The sequence below is a fragment of a genome, unplaced genomic scaffold (assembly GCF_019419815.1).
Source record: "Pyrus x bretschneideri cultivar Hongxiangsu unplaced genomic scaffold, Pyrus_bretschneideri_v1 Contig170, whole genome shotgun sequence".
Taxonomy (NCBI): domain Eukaryota; kingdom Viridiplantae; phylum Streptophyta; class Magnoliopsida; order Rosales; family Rosaceae; genus Pyrus; species Pyrus x bretschneideri.
This window is the reverse complement of record NW_025999469.1, coordinates 1-17,500: the sequence shown is the minus strand read 5'-3', so window position 1 is coordinate 17,500 and position 17,500 is coordinate 1. Positions and strand designations below refer to the sequence as shown.

Genomic DNA, 17,500 nt, shown 5'->3' with positions numbered 1-17,500 from the left:
TCGATGCACAAGGGGTTTGTAAAAACATGATGTGGATTGCAACTCTTGTATCACACGTGGGTAGATGATCATGTATGTTGTGCTTTCATTCCGCAGGTATCAAGTGCAGTAGATCATGTACAGCAGGGGAATACCGCTCTTCAGAAGGCCAAGAAGCTACAAAAGAATTCGAGGAAATGGATGTGCGTTGCGATACTCATCCTTCTTATCATCGTTGCAATCATTGTGGTGGCGTTGTTCAAGCCGTGGCAGAGCAACAAGGGTGCTTAAATTAGCTCCTATGATAATTTGTAACTGATACGTAAAGGGGATTACAACCGACAACTCTGGGACTCGAGCAAGTCTTGTGAATCATTTCTAGCCCTTTTGTTCTCCTGTGATAATGTCTGCATTTAACACTATTAATTGAAACAAACTGTCGCTATATTCTTTAAGGGATTCTTTAATATACACAAAAGAAAACTCTCTTTTTTCTTCTTGAATGTCTCATGTTACTGGTTATAAAACTGTACTGTCACAGAGATATTCCCATTGATATTTCGTACAGATTTAAAGGACTCTCCGAGAAGGGGTGTATTGGAAGAAAAAGGTCAGGTCACCTAAAGTTAAGTCTTGTATCCACCCACTGTGCAGCATGGCATCAGTGTCCAGGGCATGGCGTCCTCCTTTTTAGCATGTAGGGATTCTTCTTGTTATCTGTTGCCCTTATTTCAAGGGATTGTATCTAGCTGATTAGGTCTAGGATTAAATTAAGGAGCCATAGGTTTCGGTTCTTTTCCTCTTGTACATATATACTCAGTCTAGGTCTCTTGTACTATTATGATTTGTGTGAATATTGAAACTTTCAATTTACAAGATGGTATCAGAGCAGTGACCCTAATAGGCCTGTCTCTGTATATCTTTCTGATAGTTCTCTAAACTGTTCTTCATTCCACAACCATGGTTGAAGAAAGTTCTATAAACATTGAAGGAGACAGTTCCCATGTTTCTCCACCTTCAGTTTTTTTCTGCTCAACTCAATGGAGCGAAAAATTGCTGAGATTTTCAGTTATGCTGAGTCATCCATGCATCTTTGGAAGAATCTCAAAGAAATGTATGGAAACCAGAACAACGCAGCTCGTGTTTTCCAACTAAAGAAAGATATTTCTGGCTTGCAGCAGGAAGGACAATCCTTCGTGCAACATCTTGGGAAGCTAACAACCATGTGGAATGAATTGAATGTCTATCGTCCTCACACCATTGATGCTGCGGTGTTAATGAAGAGGGCTGAGGAAGACAAAATCTTCCAGCTTTTGGCAGGTCTAAGTTCTGAGTTCAAAGATCTTCGAAGCCATATTTTAATGAATCCTGATCTGCCCTCATTCTCCAGTGTTTGTGCTAATATTCAACGATAGGAGGTGAGCAAAAAGGTCATGAACATAGAAGCCAAGCCTAATATTCCAGAAGTCAGGGCCTATGCTTCTAATCATAAGGGTGTCGAGGAAAAGAGCTACAAGGGAAAAAAAGACTTAAAGTGCAGCTATTGTAATGCGGGTGGACATTCAAGGGACTGGTGTTGGATTATACATCCGGAATTAAGACCAAAGCTGCCAAGAGATCTGAAGAGCCCCTCAAAATTCTCTCACAATTCTCCTTTCAAATCCAATCATTCCCTTTTCAAAGCCAACCTTGCAAATCATGCAAACCATGAAGATCATGCAGTCTCCTCGTCTACAGATGGGATATCAAGCTTCCAATCCAACTGCATTAATCAATGAATTTGCAGCATTTCTTCACAAGAAACAAGGAAGTAGTGACTATGAAGGGACAATCAACCATGATGACAAAAATCAGACCGCACTACTCGGACAATTTGCAGGTTTTTTGGCTGAAAATGAACGCATACCATCAAGAGACATCTCAGGTATCTTGAACTCATTTTCAACTGCTCTCAAAGTTGGTAGTATGCATGATTATTGGATTATAGATTCAGGTGCCACTGATCATATGACAAATAATTTATAACCATGCATGATTTTCAAAAACTGCCAATTCCTTCTCATGTATCTGTTGCCAATGGCAAGGATGCTCTAGTTCTACGAAAGGGAAAAGTGAATTTGATCTCTAACAACCTAGAGTCTGATGCTCTTTACGTACCTTCCTTTCCCTTTCAACTTTTATCTGTTGGAAAAATCACAAATTCACTAAAGTGTCTTGCTATCTTCTCTCCTCACAATTTTATTTTTCAAGACATAGCCACCAAGAAGACAATTGGGAGGGTTTCTTTTTAAATGGTCTCTACAATTTACCCAAAGACACCCAAGTTCCCAAAGTCTTTCAAGTTAATTCAAGTATAGCACAAGAACAACAACTTTGGCACCAGCAACTAGCGCATCCTTCTTGAAGAGTTTTGTCCACTTTGTTCCCAAGCCTATGTAAAATTACAAACCCTTGTGATGTTTGTCACTTGTCTAAGTTTGCTAGGTTACCATGTTCTTCCTCTATGTCAAGAGCTAGTAATCCTTTTAAAATCATGCATTCTGATATTTGGGGACCCATTTTGGAATCCTTTGATGCATACAAATATTTTGTAACCTTTGTGGATGATTTCACAAGGATCACTTGGTTGTATCTTTTGAAACTTAAAAGTGAAGTTGTGAATGTTTTTAAAGATTTTCATAAATTTGTCAACACTCAATTTTCTTCACACATTCATGTTTTAAGATCAGACAATGGTACCAAGTATATGTCCCATAACATGTCACAATACTTGAGCATGCATGGCATTCTACACCAAACAAGTTGTGTTGGAACACCCCAACAAAATGGGATAGCTGAAAGGAAGAATATGGATCTTCTTGAGAAAACTAGAGCACTTGTGTTCAATATGAATGTCCCAAAGAAGTTTTAGTCACAAGGAGTGCTCATAGCCACTTATCTCATTAATAGATTTCCTAGTAAAGTTTTGGACTTCAAATCACCCTACGAAGTCTTGAAAGGAAGAAAACTCAATTTGGAGTATTTGAGGGTTTTTGGGTGTACATGCTTTGTTCATATTCAAGCTCCCGACCATAACAAATTAGATCCTAGAGCTGCAAAATGTGTGTTCCTAGGTTACTCATCCACGCAAAAGGGGTATCGATGCTACAACCCTACAACTCAAAAACTGGTGGTTTCAAGGGATGTCAAGTTTGATAAAGGCACTCCCTATTTCTTACGACCTATAAACTATTCTCGGCAGGGGGAGCACCTGCGTGACCTCTTTCCTATGTCATATTCTGGTTTTGATGAGCCAACTTTTCTTCCTAGTGCTCCTGCATTGCCAATATCCCAACAAATGCAAGATGTCACCAATGCACAAGAAACACTTGAGGTTCCCGTCACTCCTATTAATATCACCAGTTCAAATCCTAAGGCTTCTTCAATAGTTCATTCCTTAGTTCAACCCCAGGTTATCTGTCATAATCCTGCTCGAGAAAGGCACCCGCCACCTAGGTTACTTGATTATGTAACCTATACAGCCAGGTATCCATTGATTAATGTCATTGATTATAATCAATTCTCACCTACTTATGCTGCGTTTCTAAGTACTATCACTGGGGTCTGTGAGCCACAAACTTTTCAAGAGGCTAATCTCCATGTTGAGTGGAGAAAAGCCATGGCCGACAAACTTCAAGCTCTCCATGAGAATGGCACGTGGACGGTTGTCAAGCTTCCCAAGGGTAAGAAAGCAGTGGGAAGCCGTTGGGTCTACAAGACCAAGTTTAATTCAGATGGCACCATTGAGAGACACAAAGCACGTTTGGTGTCTTGTGGGTTCACTCAAACTTATGGTATAGATTATAAGGAGACATTTGCTCCGGTTGCAAAAATGAACTCAGTTAGGGTGTTGTTGTCAGTTGCCATTAATCATGCATGGCCTCGTTTTCAAATGGACATCAGGAATGCCTTATTGCATGGTGATCTTGAAGAAAAGGTTTATATGAAACTCCCTCCAGGTTATTCTCAATCTAATGACACGGATTTGGTGTGCAAACTTCATAAAGCAATCTATGGCCTAAAACAGTATCCTCGAGCTTGGTACGCTAAGCTTAGTTTTGTTCTCAAACAAGTTGGGTTTTGTAGGAGTCATGCTGATTTCTCAATGTTTGATCGAACTAGCTTAGCGGGAAAATTGGTGGTGCTTATATATGTGGATGATCTTATTGTGATAGGTGATAACGTTTTAGAAATCACCTCCCTCAAACAATATCTCAGCAACAAATTTGCCATTAAAGATCTTGGCAATCTCAAATATTTTTTGGGAATTGAAATGGCACATTCTTGTAAAGGTTTCTTCCTCAATCAGTGCAAATATGTTCTTGATCTTCTTCAAGAAGCTGAAATTACATATTGTAAGCTAGCTCGAACACCTTTGGATACCAATCTCAAGGTGGAACCTCATGGTGATCAACTTACTAATCTGAGTTACTATCAGAGAATGGTTGGCAAACTCATCTACCTGACCATTACACATCCTGACATCTCTTATGCCGTGAGTATTATTAGCCAATTCATGCATTCTCCAACCATGGTTCATCTCAAAATTGTTCATCGCATCCTTCGTTATTCAAAGGGCTCTGTTGGATGCGGATTATTAATGAGAAATCATGGAAATACATAGATTTCTGGATATACCGATGCTGATTGGGCAGGCAACTCCACTGATCGTAAATCCACCACTGGTTTCTACACCTTTGTGGGAGGTAATTTGGTTACCTGGAAAAGCAAGAAGCAAAGCGTTGTTGCAAGGTCCAGCGCCGAGGCTAAGTATCGCGCCATGGCCTCTACAGCCTGCGAACTCATTCGGCTCAAGGGTCTTCTCCTAGATTTAGGCTTCTCCCATTGTCAACCAATGTCTATGTACTGTGATAATTAGGCTGCGATGCACATTGTATCAAATCCAATTTTTCACGAACGCATGAAACATATAGAGGTTGACTGTCATTATGTTCGCACACAAGTTCAGTCCAAAGTCATCAACACATACTACACACGAAGCCATGATCAGCTTGCGGATATTTTTACCAAAGGGCTGTCTTTCACTGCATTTCAACGCATTTTGTTCAAGCTTGGATCAATCAATCCCTTCGATCCAGCTTGAGGGGGAGTATTGGAAGAAAAAGGTCAGGTCACCTAATGTTAAGGCTTGTATCCACCCACTGTGCACTGTGCAGCATGGCATCAGTGTCCAGGGCATGGCTTCCACCTTTTTTAGCATGCAGGGATTCTTCTTGTTATCTGTTGCCCTTATTTCAAGGGATTGTATCTAGCTGATTAGGTCTAGGAGTAAATTAAGGAGCCATAGGTTTCGGTTCTTTTCCTCTTGTACATATACTCAGTCTAGGTCTCATGTACTATTATGATTTGTGTGAATATTGAAACTCTCAATTTACAACAGGGTGTAAAAGAGTTAATCGAGCGTTGTCGGCCAAGATGTAGTGGGCGAAGTTAGGGTGTACATTGGCACATTTTGGAGAGATTTTTCAATATAGCCGAAACATAGAGCGGCACACCATAAGTTATTAGACAAGTAGAGGGAGGTATTTTTTTTTTTTTTTTCCAAGTGTCCCTCCACTTATATAATGACACTAAATAATCTTTCCACGCTTTGATACTCGGTTGCCAAGGTGTAGCTGACATACTTATTGAAGATTAGTTAAATGATTTCTATTAATTATTGAAGAGTAGCTGACATGAGCAAATTACTGACGACGAGTCGCTAAATAGTTTCCTAGTTGGAATTGGCCGGTGTTGTAGAGAGGCCATATCCAAAGGGGAAGAGAGGGTCATAATGTGTGTCTCCTACATTCATCGGCAGCTGATCAACGGTTTTGAACCAGGTTCGAGAAAGCTTGCCCGTGAAGCCATAGTCACCAAATAAAACATCAGCTACGCCCTGCCCTTCCGTTCCTGGAAGCCAAGCTGCAACAAGAGCATCCATCAAGGGAACATATGGTTGGATCACAACAGGACGGCCAGATATGACGATAACAACACATTTCACAGAACCGCAAACATTTGTGATTGTGCTCGGGCCAGGATCAGGTATTGTCAAGTTTAGGCTGTCACCAAATGTCTCCGCATACGGGTGTTCCCCTACCACAACGATGGCATATGAGAAATCATTCGACTTCACAAAGTCAGCATTAGGATTCTTCTTGTACACGACTTTGGTTTTAGGATCCACTGTGTTCTTTATGGCACTAAGAATTGTGGTACCTGTTAAGGAGTTAGAAAAGTAAGTTTCATACAGAGTTTAATAGGTCAGTTTTTTCGGAGTCCCGACAGATTTCATAGACAAACATGTATCAAGAGGATATTATGTTTTATAACAGCAAAAATAGAAGGATCTGTGTTTACCTTCGGTAAGATTGTTGCCACTTAAGCCCTGCCACTCAATGGTCCACCCACCACACTGATAACCAAGGTTATCTGCATGACTACCAGCTACAAGTATTTTTGATGCCTTCTTCGGAAGGGGTAGCAACGGCTCATCAGCAGATTTTCCGTTCTTTAGAAGCACTAGAGATCTCCTCACAGCTTCCCTAGCTAATTCTCTGTGTTCCTGTGAAAATAGTAATACAAAAAACCAGACTAAGTTTCCTGCATTGTTGTAGAATGGTGTTAAATTAACCAACGTCTACCTTACTGCCAAGTTGGTCGACCAGGCTGCGATCAGCCAACGGTTCCTCAAATAAGCCCATGACGAACTTAACCCGCAAAATTCTTTTCACAGCATCATCAATTCTGCTCATGGGAATGATTCCATTTTTCACCAGGGAGGATAGTCCGTCAATAAATTCCGTATAGTTGTATGGAACCATGACCTGTAACAGGCAATTAAGTAGGGATTAGAGAACCAAACACATCATCAAGTTTATGGAACTTAAGAAAGGAAAGCAACAGAGATGTTAATTACCATGTCAATTCCAGCATTGATGCCTGCTTGAATTGAATATGAGTAGTTGGCATGAGGTGGAGACGTGATCCCGTCAATACCCTCCCAATCTGAGATGACAAAACCCTGATATAGTCCACAAGGTTTTACAGTGCTTTTAGCTTCTAATTAGACTTTGTAAAATGGACGAAAGGCCGAAAAGAATAGCAGAGAGTCCATTTTACCCTGAAATGAAGAGTGTTCTTAAGGAAGCCGGTAACAAGATCACGATTAGCATGCATCTTTACTCCATTCCAGCTCGAGTAAGATACCATAATGGTTGCAACCCCCTTGATAATTGAGTCATAGTAGCCTGGCATGTGGATACTGAGCAAGCCATGTCTGTTTATCACAGTGTTATTCTCATTGATGCCCCTGGTTGTTCCTCCATCACCGACATAATGTTTTGCACACGCTGCAACCTTTTTACTGCCAACAGAAATGGCGGAACATTATGAACAAAACACCTTCGTAAATTGGATCACAATCATGTTGTTTGGAATTTGACAATGATTGATGATCTTTCAGTAAATTAATGTGCCACGAGAATTGCAGTTGTAAATATGTCCCTTTCGGACAAATCAAAATGCAACAATATAGGGATTATAGGTGGCCTTTGTGACCACGGTAAATAGCCTAGTGCCAAAGTATGCTTGGACAACCACTTTCCCTCTTTTTTCCTACAAAAAGCTACCAATTTTTCAATGAAAGTGCTTAAACACACTCGTCATCTCTTCCTTCATCAAAGAGCCAACATCACTGCACGTGAAAGAGAAGAATAAAACGAGTAGTACTTGCATTGCATGTTGTTGGATGTATGTGGACCAATAGAACTAAAACCAAGTTAAACTTCAAGATATTCCAAAACTGTAACTTTCACAGGACCATTATGAAAAGAGTACCAAAAATTTTAGAGGACCCGGACAATCACATTATGCAAATGAAAATAAGACCTTTTAAACTCTGATAATGTGGTAGAAATGTTGGGCCTTACTTTCCACCTACGAAAGGAATGCCCTTTCTAGAGTTAGCTGGTAACTCCCCTTGTAATCCAGGTATGATCTCAGTCATTGCTTGAACAATTTTGTGATCTTCACTGTAGCTTTCATAACATCGACCCCATCTTGGATCTCTGCAAACCTGCAAAGACAAAATTAAGAGGAAGTACAACTTAGCTTAAAGTAGCTTCTGTCGGTACTAATCAGATGTACAGTTTATTTTAGTTACCGCTATACAAGGTGCGAAGACATATGGAATGCCTGTAGCTCTGACTTCAAGTGCGGTTGCAGCTCCGATCCTCTTAACAAGTACGGGATCCCTGGTTGATTTTAAATACGAGGAAGTTGACATTAATACATTCACTCTATGGTTTAAAGTTTGAACTACTAAGAGGACTAAAATTTTACAGTTGAAGAAACAATTTTCTCAATTGAACCCATTTAGTTAAAGTATCATCATATACTCGAACATATTTACACAACTTTATTTGTATTTGGAATTTTAATTTGTCAGCACCAACGAAAAATGAAAGCTTCAGTCAAATTCTTGATCAATTGCCAGACACATAAGACAATTGTCACATCGTAGAACTCTTCATTTAATTGTAGAGAAAGGAAGGGTTGTTTTTTTCTCTCCCAAATTCAAAACGCTGAGACTAAGTTGACAAAAGAGACTAAGTGAAATGTTAGTATTCAAGGCAAATCTACTTGCCTGGTAGCTCCAAGGCCAATATTGTGCGGAAAGATTGTTGCTTTGTAGACGTTGTTGTGGCCATGAACTGCATCGATACCATAAATCATTGGAATTCCAAGCCGGGTTGATAAAGAACCGTTTTGAAAATCATTCACCATGTTAATCCAAGCTTCTGGAGAAGCCTTTTGTGCTGGAACGCTCCCACCCCCGCTTAATATACTTCCTGCCCAAAACAGATTAATTTCTTCTTCCTTAAATCTAACTGATCTGTATATGCATATGTGATGTATTCCAGTCTTTCTGTAGTTACACATGTATATATAATTTATACACAGGCAGGACAGAAAGAAGAGTGATGATTACCAATGAAGTATTTCTTCATCACCTCAGACGAAGCAACACTGCGTTCTATCTGCACCATTTGGCCAATCTTTTCCTCCAACGTCATCCGGCTCAATAGATCCTTGATTCGAGTATTCAGCGGCTGTTTGGGGTCTTTATATCTTATGTGCTCTGCTTCTCCTATAGCTATGCAGAAACATGAGAGAAGAAGCCCCATCAAGAAGATGGGAGTTCCAGCCATTTTCTGTTCCCAAAAAAATTTACAGAAGAATGTGATGCACAATTAGAAAGCCAGTTTGAGTATGAGCTATGGAAACATTGTGAACCGAAATTTGAAAACAAAAAAAAGGTCTAAAATTAAAACATCAAACAGTTAAAAGATGAACAAAATTTGAAGAAAAGTATAAGGCAACAATGGAAAGGAATCACAATATTGTGAACCTCAAGCATTCAAGCACCAATGGAAGATTAGTTGCATGGTGGAAATTATAGAAAGTTACCACTTTTATTAATCCCAGAGAAAGGAATCAGAAGGACCTTGTAGCAAAATGCAGAATCAAAGAGAACCCTTTTTTAAGCAATAAAAAAACAGTAAAAACACTATATAAGTTTAGTTTTCTTCAAGTGACAATCACAACACATGCATGTTGCTCCTTATTACCCGCCAAAACACTAAATAAATTTCACTGACCTTTTTCTTTTGTGACTGAATGGAACTAAAATCTGAAACCCAACAACTGAGAGAGAGGTAACTGAATCACAACTGAGTGAAGTATTTCATTTCATCTTTCTGGAAACTAATAAATTCCCTTTTGTCAAAAGAAACTAGTTGCATGTGGAAAGTGGAACTTACAGAGAAGCAATGGAGATCCGATACTCCAATAGGCAATGAGCTCTGCTGTTCTGTGGAAGAGAGAGAGAGAGAGAAGTTGGCAATGAGCTCTGCTGCTTTGTGGAAGAGAGAGAGAGAGAGAAGTTGGGTTGGGACTTGGGATTTGGAAAGCAATGTGTGGCAGAAAGTGTAACTTTATAGAAAAAAAAAATTAGGTGCAAGTTGACTGAAAATTTGGACGTGATGATATATTTGTCAATTCGATAGCGGGCAGAGAAAGGTGACGCAGAGAGTTTTACTGGAATCCAAATTTGTTTATTTGCTTTTCATTTCGTTTTCATGGATGGACTCATAATTCATCATGCTTATCTTTACTTAATCGGTGAGATTAGCATCCGCAGTAGTGATGCTGCTGGTGTAGGTGTATTAAGAAGGCTCCACTGGCAATAAAACTGGTGGTTTTGTTTGTTGACTATTATTCCAACTTCTTCTTCCTATCAAGCCTCCAAAAAGAAAGAAACAATTGTTCCAACTTTTAACTTTTGTTTTTTGCTTCCTGCCTCATCCACAAATTACAGCCTTACACTACACACGCATGCATTGCGTTACAGAGATCGATATCGCTTGAAAACGGCTAGTGGGGTTTTAGAAATTGATGGAAGGCGATGAGATTGAGGGAGGCGGCACAAGAGAGAGAGAGAGAGAGAGAGAGAGAGAGAGAGAACCCTTTTGAATTAGAGTCCTCTCTCCTCTTACTGGGTATTCCCAAATCCCTACTTGATTTCAATATAAAATTATAAACTTACATGAAAATAGCAAAAACAATTACTTTCTCTTTAAATTTGTGTACTCTAAAAACCCATTAATCATCAAGAATGGAGAAAATTATTATATTCTACGTAACATTAAATGCTACGAGCATTAGATAGCGTGTTCTCTCTCCTCTTATTGGGTATTCCCAAATCCCTACTCGATTTCAATATAAAACTATAAACTTCATGAAAATAGCAAAAACAATTATTTTCTCTTTAAATTTGTGTACTCTAAAAAGCCATCAATCATCAAGAACTGAGAAAATTATTCTATTCTACGTAACATTAAATGTTACGAGCATTAGATAGCGTGTCCTAATATGGATCTGGAACTTTTTCATTTCCTTAACAATTTCTAATGAATGAAAAAACATAAAAGAGAGAGATAATAAAAATAAAAATAAAAAAAATAAAAATCTCGTTTGGAAGTGCTTTTAAAGTGACTGGAAGAACTTTTGGTGAAATTATTTTTCGATGCCAAAAACACTAGTTATGTGCCAAGAAACACTTCAAGTGCGTGCTTTTCCTTCATTATACCTAAATTTGTATGGAAGACAATAAATATTACAAGTATTGGATGACTTGAATTGGTTTGGATTATTGCTTTTTTCGGTAGCCGAATCATCTCTCCTGATGTTAACTTGTATATAAACAACTAATTGAACACACTTAATCAAGGAAATACATAGCATCCAGAAAGAAACACAACCAATTCAATTTTATTTTATTTTATTTTCCGGAAGAAAAGAAAAAAAAAAAAAAACAACAACAATGGTTTGTTTGATTTTCCTTTAAACAAGCAGCTAGCAAAGTGATCGACCAATTGGAAATTTTCATATATATTATTTGTCACGAATTCGTTGTGATTATAGCTTCTTCATTCGTCACGCATTGTACGTATCTTGAGGCCAAACTGCATGCACATTTTAGCTATGCAAATCAAGCACTTTCATACGTGACACGACACCCAACCTAGCTGGCTATATAAACACTACTCTACATAACGATGCAAAGTGCAAACTAGTCATGGCCTTCTTCGCAAGAAATGCACTGCTGCTAATGCTGCTTATGTTGATTCTAATTATGTCTGATGCAGTAACTGTTGTGATCGAAAATTATTTGTGGGATCAATGGGGCGACTCGCCGCTGAAAGTTCACTGCAAATCCAAAGACGATGACCTTGGTGTCCATGCCGTCCCCCTTGCCGACTCCTACGAATTTAAGTTCCATCCAAACATATGGCGGACCACGCTATTTTATTGCAGCTTTGAGTGGCCGGGCCAATTTCACCATTTCGATATATACGACCAAGGAAGGGATGGAGGTTGTGTACTAGACGACAGCGTTTGTTTATGGCGGATACAAGTGAACGGACCGTGCAGGTTCAACGGCTATACTGGCTCATATGATCTTCTGTATGCATGGAAGGACTAGTTGTTTCAAAATCAAACATTCTGGGGACAACTCTGTTGCAAGAAACCCCAAGTGGAAATGTGGATCCTTACCGTTTCGAGACATATAAGGAAAAAGGAGGGAAAAATAAAAAGCAAATATATCGTTGTGCTCTTTCTTGCATGTGCAGTTAAGTTGGCTAAAATAGTGTGCTCATATTTCTACATAACCTAAATGTGAACCTCATGTCGTAATTTGTATTAGATTAAATAGAATTTCGATTGAATAAATAAAGTGGGATATATTAGTCACCAATTTTGTTGTGATCAATAACAAGTAAAAACTTCTTTCCTAGCTTCTACTGTAACCAGAGAATTTCTTAATTCGTCACACTAATAATGGGAACTTAACCAAAAACTCTCGTTACTGTTCACTTTAACGAAAAACCACATTTTTACACTAAAAAGTCAATATTGGTACTATTCACTTTACCCTTTATTTTGTCCTTATTGTTAAAATTCAAAGTTTTCAAGCCATTTTCATTAGTTTTCCTACTAATATATTATTATTATGAAAAGAAATTATATAAGCAAAGCCAAAAGATTTAATTAATTAGCAAGTGACCCTCTACCTCAATAGTGAAGAGAAGTGTTGCCCTTGCACCATGATGTGAGTTCCAACCCCGTCGACATCCTAATCTAACATCTCTAACAAATTTATCGTTTGACAAAAGATTTAATTAATTATGATCGTGCCACTACTAGCAATGAGAAATCCTAATAGATTGTAAAAAGACATATATAACTTGCACGTCAAGCAATAACTTCGAATCAAGTGTCTTAGTAAAGGATGATGAAATACGCGCGCAGAGCGTCCATAGAAAAAGGTCATATATAACTTGCACATTAAAACCGAAAAAGAAGAGTGGCTACATGATTTTTTTAGTTGAATTTTTTGGGTGTTGTAGTGAGCCCAAATCCAAAGGGGAAGAGAGGGTCATAATGTGCATCCCCAACATTCATAGATAGTTGATCAACCTTTTTGAACCAAGTTCTAGAAAGCTTGCCAGTGAAGCCGTAGTCACCAAATAAAACATCAGCCACCCCTTGACCTTCAGTTCCTGGAAGCCAAGCTGCAACAAGAGCGTCAATCAGAGGAACAAATGGTTGAATCTCAACAGGACGACCAGAGAGGATGATGACAACGCATTTCACAGCCCCGCAAACATTTGTGATGGTGCTCGGGCCAGGATCAGGTATCCTCAAATTTAAGCTGTCACCAACTGTCTCGGCATAAGGGTGTTCTCCTACCACAACGATGGCATACGAGAAAGCATTCAACTTCACAAAGCATCAGGATTCTCCTTGTAGACAACTTCAGTTTTAGGATTCACTGTGTTCTTTATGGCAGAAAGAATTGTGGTACCTGTTGAAGAAAAATTAGCTCCATACGGAGCTTAGTAGGTAAATATTTTGTAATATGACAGATCTCATAGGCAAACATGTCTGCAAATACACTATGTTTTATCCAGATTTTATAAAATTGGTTTTGATCATATTATGAAACCTCCTCTAAATGTACCTTCAGTGAAATTGTTGCCACTCACTCCCTGCCACTCCATGGTCCACCCACCACACTGATAACCAAGATTGTCTGCATGACTGCCAGCTACAAGTATTTTTTATGCCTTCCTCGGAAGGGGTAGCAACGGCTTGTCAGCGGATTCACCGTTCTTTAGAAGCACTAGAGATCTCCTCACAGCTTCCCTAGCCAGTTCTCTGTGTTCCTGTGAAAGTAGTAATGCAAAAAAATTACATTAAAGTTTTCCTCAGTGCTTGTAGAATGTTGTCAAGTTTACCAATAGCTACCTGGCTGCCGAGCTGATTGATAAAGCTGAGATCAGTCAATGGTTCCTCAAATAGGCCCATGACAAACTTAACTCGCAAAATTCTCTTTACTGCATCATCAATTCTGCTTATGGGAATGATTCCATTTTTTACCAGGAAGGTTAGATCGTTAATGAATTCCGTATGCTTGTATGGAACCATGACCTGTGGCATGTACAGAAATAGGTGTTAGAAAGACAAATAACATCATCAATTATATGCAATTTAAGGAAGAAAACCAACATGTTTGTCATACCATGTCAATGCCGGCACTGATTCCTGCTTGAATCGAATATGAGTAGTTGGCATGAGGTGGAGAGGTGATCCTATCAATACCCTCCCAATCTGAGATGACAAAACCCTGAACAATGCACAAGGTTTTGAAATGGTTTTAGTTTTGAAATTGATTTTAGTGGAATCAAGAAAAGGCCGAAAGAAAAAGAACATCATAAAGATGACTTTACCCTGAATCGAAGAGCATTCTTAAGGAAGCCAGTGATAAGATCACGATTAGCGTGCATCTTTACTCTGTTCCAGCTTGAGTAGGATACCATAATGGTTGCCACACCCTTGATAATTGAGTCATAGTAGCCTGGCATGTGAATACTGAGCAATCCGTGTTTGTTTATCACAGTATTATTCTCATTGATTCCCTTCATTGTTCCACCATCACCAACAAAATGCTTTGCACACGCTGCAACCCTTTTGCTACCAACAGAAAAGACCAAACATCATGAACAAAATACCTTCGGTGAAGTTGAAACTTTAGCTATTAAGGATAAAAATTTCGCTATGGAGGAGACTTGTTAGTACTAGAAATTAGTAAGTCAAAAGCCGAGGAATTAAAATTCTTACTTTCCTGCTACGAAGGGAACACCCTTTTCAGACTTGGCTGGTATCTCCCCTTGTAAGCCAGGTATGATCTCATACATTGCTTGCACAATCTTGGGATCTTCACTGTAGCTTTCATAACATCGACCCCATCTCGGATCTCTGCAGACCTGCACGGACAAAATCAATATGGAGTTCAGTGCCAGCATAAATTGACTTGTGTTCATATCAATCATCAGATATGTACAGTTTATTTTAGTTACCGCTGTACAAGGTGCAAAGATGTAAGGAATGCCTGTAGCTCTAACTTCAAGCGCAGTTGCAGCTCCGATCCTTTCAACAAGTTCAGGATCCCTAGTTGATTTTAAGTTCGAGCAAGTTGATATCAGTATATTTACTCCTTGAATTTCATATGGGTTGATCTCTTCATACGACTAAAAGCTAATAGTCGAAAAAACGAATTTCCCTATTGCTACTAAATTCTAGCACAGTATCTACTTTAAATTCAATCAATATTACTTTGAGACTAGGATTACAAAATAAGTTATAGCTCAGCGATATGTTAGCAATGGAGAGATATCTACTTGCCTGGTAGCTCCAAGGCCAACATTGTGAGGAAAGATTGTTGCTTTGTAAACATTATTGTGGCCATGAACAGCATCGATACCAAAAATCAACAGAATTCCATGCCGAGTTGATAAAGAACCCTTCCGAAGATCATTCACCATGTTAATCCAAGTTTCTGCAGAATCCTTTTGTGGCGGAACATTCACAACCCCTCTTAATATACTTCCTGCCAAAAACAAATTCCCTCTACCCTTAAAATCATACTAATCTTCATATATATGCAGAAGGGCTGCTTCCATTCTTTCTATATATATATTTAATACAGAGACGAGAGAAAGAATAGTAATGTTTACCAACGAAGTGCTTCTTCGACACCTCAGGCGAAGCAACGCTGCAGTCTATCTGCACCATTTGGCCAATCTTTTCCTCCAACGTCATCCGGCTCAGTAGATCCTTGATTCGAGAATTCAATGGTTGTTTGGGATCTTTATATTTAATGTATTCTGCTTCTGCAATAGCTATGCAGAAAACTAAAAGAAACCCCAACAAGAAGGGATTCCTAGCCATTTCCTGTTCCCAATATTTACACAAGAATGTAACGCAGCGCCCAATTAGAAAGCCACTTTTGAGGACGAATGTATAACAACAACATCACAAATTCACAACCAATACTAGAAAAGAAAACAGGTCTAAAACTAGAACATGAAAAGTAGAAAGCAACCACCGTATAATTTTCAAGAATTCAGGCAGCAAGGGAATAATAGTTGCGCGGTCGCGGTGCGACAGAAAAAAAATGAAGAACTGCGGCAAAAATTAGACTCGGAGAAAGGAATCAGAAGCACCCTTTGATCAAAATAGAAACAGAAGAGAATCCATTTTTCAAGCAACTAAAGACAATAAAACAAGTGAGAAGCACAAGACACGAATAGTTTTGAGCTCCTCAACATTGCTCCTTAATCCTCCTTCCCCACCAAAACTCGAAATAAAGTTCGTTTATCCCCTTTAGCATCTGATAGTAAACTACCCGTAACGAAAATCTGAAACCGAACAAGAGACCAACTAAAAGTTTCCCTTTTCCAGAAACAAAAAATGGGAGTGATTAAAAGAAGTTGCATGTACTAAAAAGTGAGTGAGAAGTGGGAACTTACAGAGAAGCAATGGAGTGGAGAGGCAATGAGCTCTATGTGTTCTGTGTAGAACTTGAAGGAATAGTGAGTGAGTGAGTGAGTGAAAGGCCGAAGAGAGTTGAGTGAAAAACGTGAAGTTTTGTTTTAGCATATCAATATTTTTACACTAAAGGAAATGGGCGTTCGCTTAAGTTATATAATTAGCAACCTAATTTGGTATCAAATTCGTTATTCACGAGATTCGAATCTATAACCTCTCACTTCACTTTTTCAAGTGAAGAGGAATATCACCAAACCATAGTACTGATTGACAATTTGATTGTCTCTCTCATTTTATTGAAACAGGACACGGACTTTTCCTGAAACGTAACTTTTTGTTTTTTTTTTTTTTTTTTTTTTTAGCAAAGATAACATACATTACCAACAAATAGAACAAACACTACAACACAGATGCCCTAAATGAACAACACAAAGGCCTAAGAACGAAAACACAAACAACCAACAGAGCCCCAACCAAAACTTGAGCCCAAAACACAGAACACACAGAAACAACCACAGCCGCTGCCACATCCGCCAAAATCGACATTGCAACCACCAAAATAGCAGCCATGCATGTCGATCCAGTCAAATTCGATCCCCAAACAAAGCCACGCCTCACCGACACCAGCATCCAAGTCCAAGCTTCACGCCCAACACAGCTACAGACCTTAGAGAACCTGTAGCTAAGTGAAAGAAGCTCGTGGCAGTCCACGAGCAACATTGACAACAAGGGTAGACAGCAAAGAGAAGGTGGGGGTGCAAGGAACACCCGACCTAGTGCTAGCACCAAATCAAAGCACACCAACTCGAAACACCGCAACCGATCGCGGTAAAGGTTGACGGATGCTGGGAAATTGGATGAAAATGGATGAGAGACAGCAGAGGGGAGAGAAAATGGCAGATCGACCAAGAAACCCAAGGAAGAAAACAGCAGAGAGAAGAGGAAAAAGAGAGGGAGAAAGGAACAAAAGAAAACCCATCGATCCTAGCCGGAGCTAGGATTGGCGGCACCGGAAATGAAC

General features: G+C 39.2%; 1 protein-coding gene and 1 pseudogene across 2 annotated transcripts; both read right to left on the bottom strand.

The window, feature by feature from the left end:
• Positions 1–5,673: 5,673 nt before the first annotated feature.
• Positions 5,674–9,999, bottom strand: LOC125468054 (beta-glucosidase BoGH3B-like). 2 transcript variants are annotated; one of them, XM_048581830.1, is made up of 10 exons: positions 9,846–9,999; positions 9,014–9,236; positions 8,669–8,873; positions 8,186–8,276; positions 7,953–8,098; positions 7,144–7,387; positions 6,941–7,045; positions 6,666–6,848; positions 6,382–6,586; positions 5,674–6,240 (listed from the first exon to the last, which is right to left on the bottom strand). In XM_048581830.1, the coding sequence occupies exons 2-10, from the start codon at positions 9,231–9,233 to the stop codon at positions 5,753–5,755; spliced, it is 1,887 nt and encodes a 628-aa protein (XP_048437787.1). In that variant the 5' UTR covers positions 9,234–9,236; positions 9,846–9,999; the 3' UTR covers positions 5,674–5,752. The 2 variants fall into 2 exon arrangements, with proteins under 2 accessions (XP_048437787.1, XP_048437788.1); XM_048581831.1 differs by lacking the exon at positions 9,846–9,999 and adding an exon at positions 9,684–9,796.
• Positions 10,000–12,928: 2,929 nt separating this feature from the next.
• Positions 12,929–15,879, bottom strand: LOC103944391 (annotated as a pseudogene).
• Positions 15,880–17,500: the final 1,621 nt, after the last annotated feature.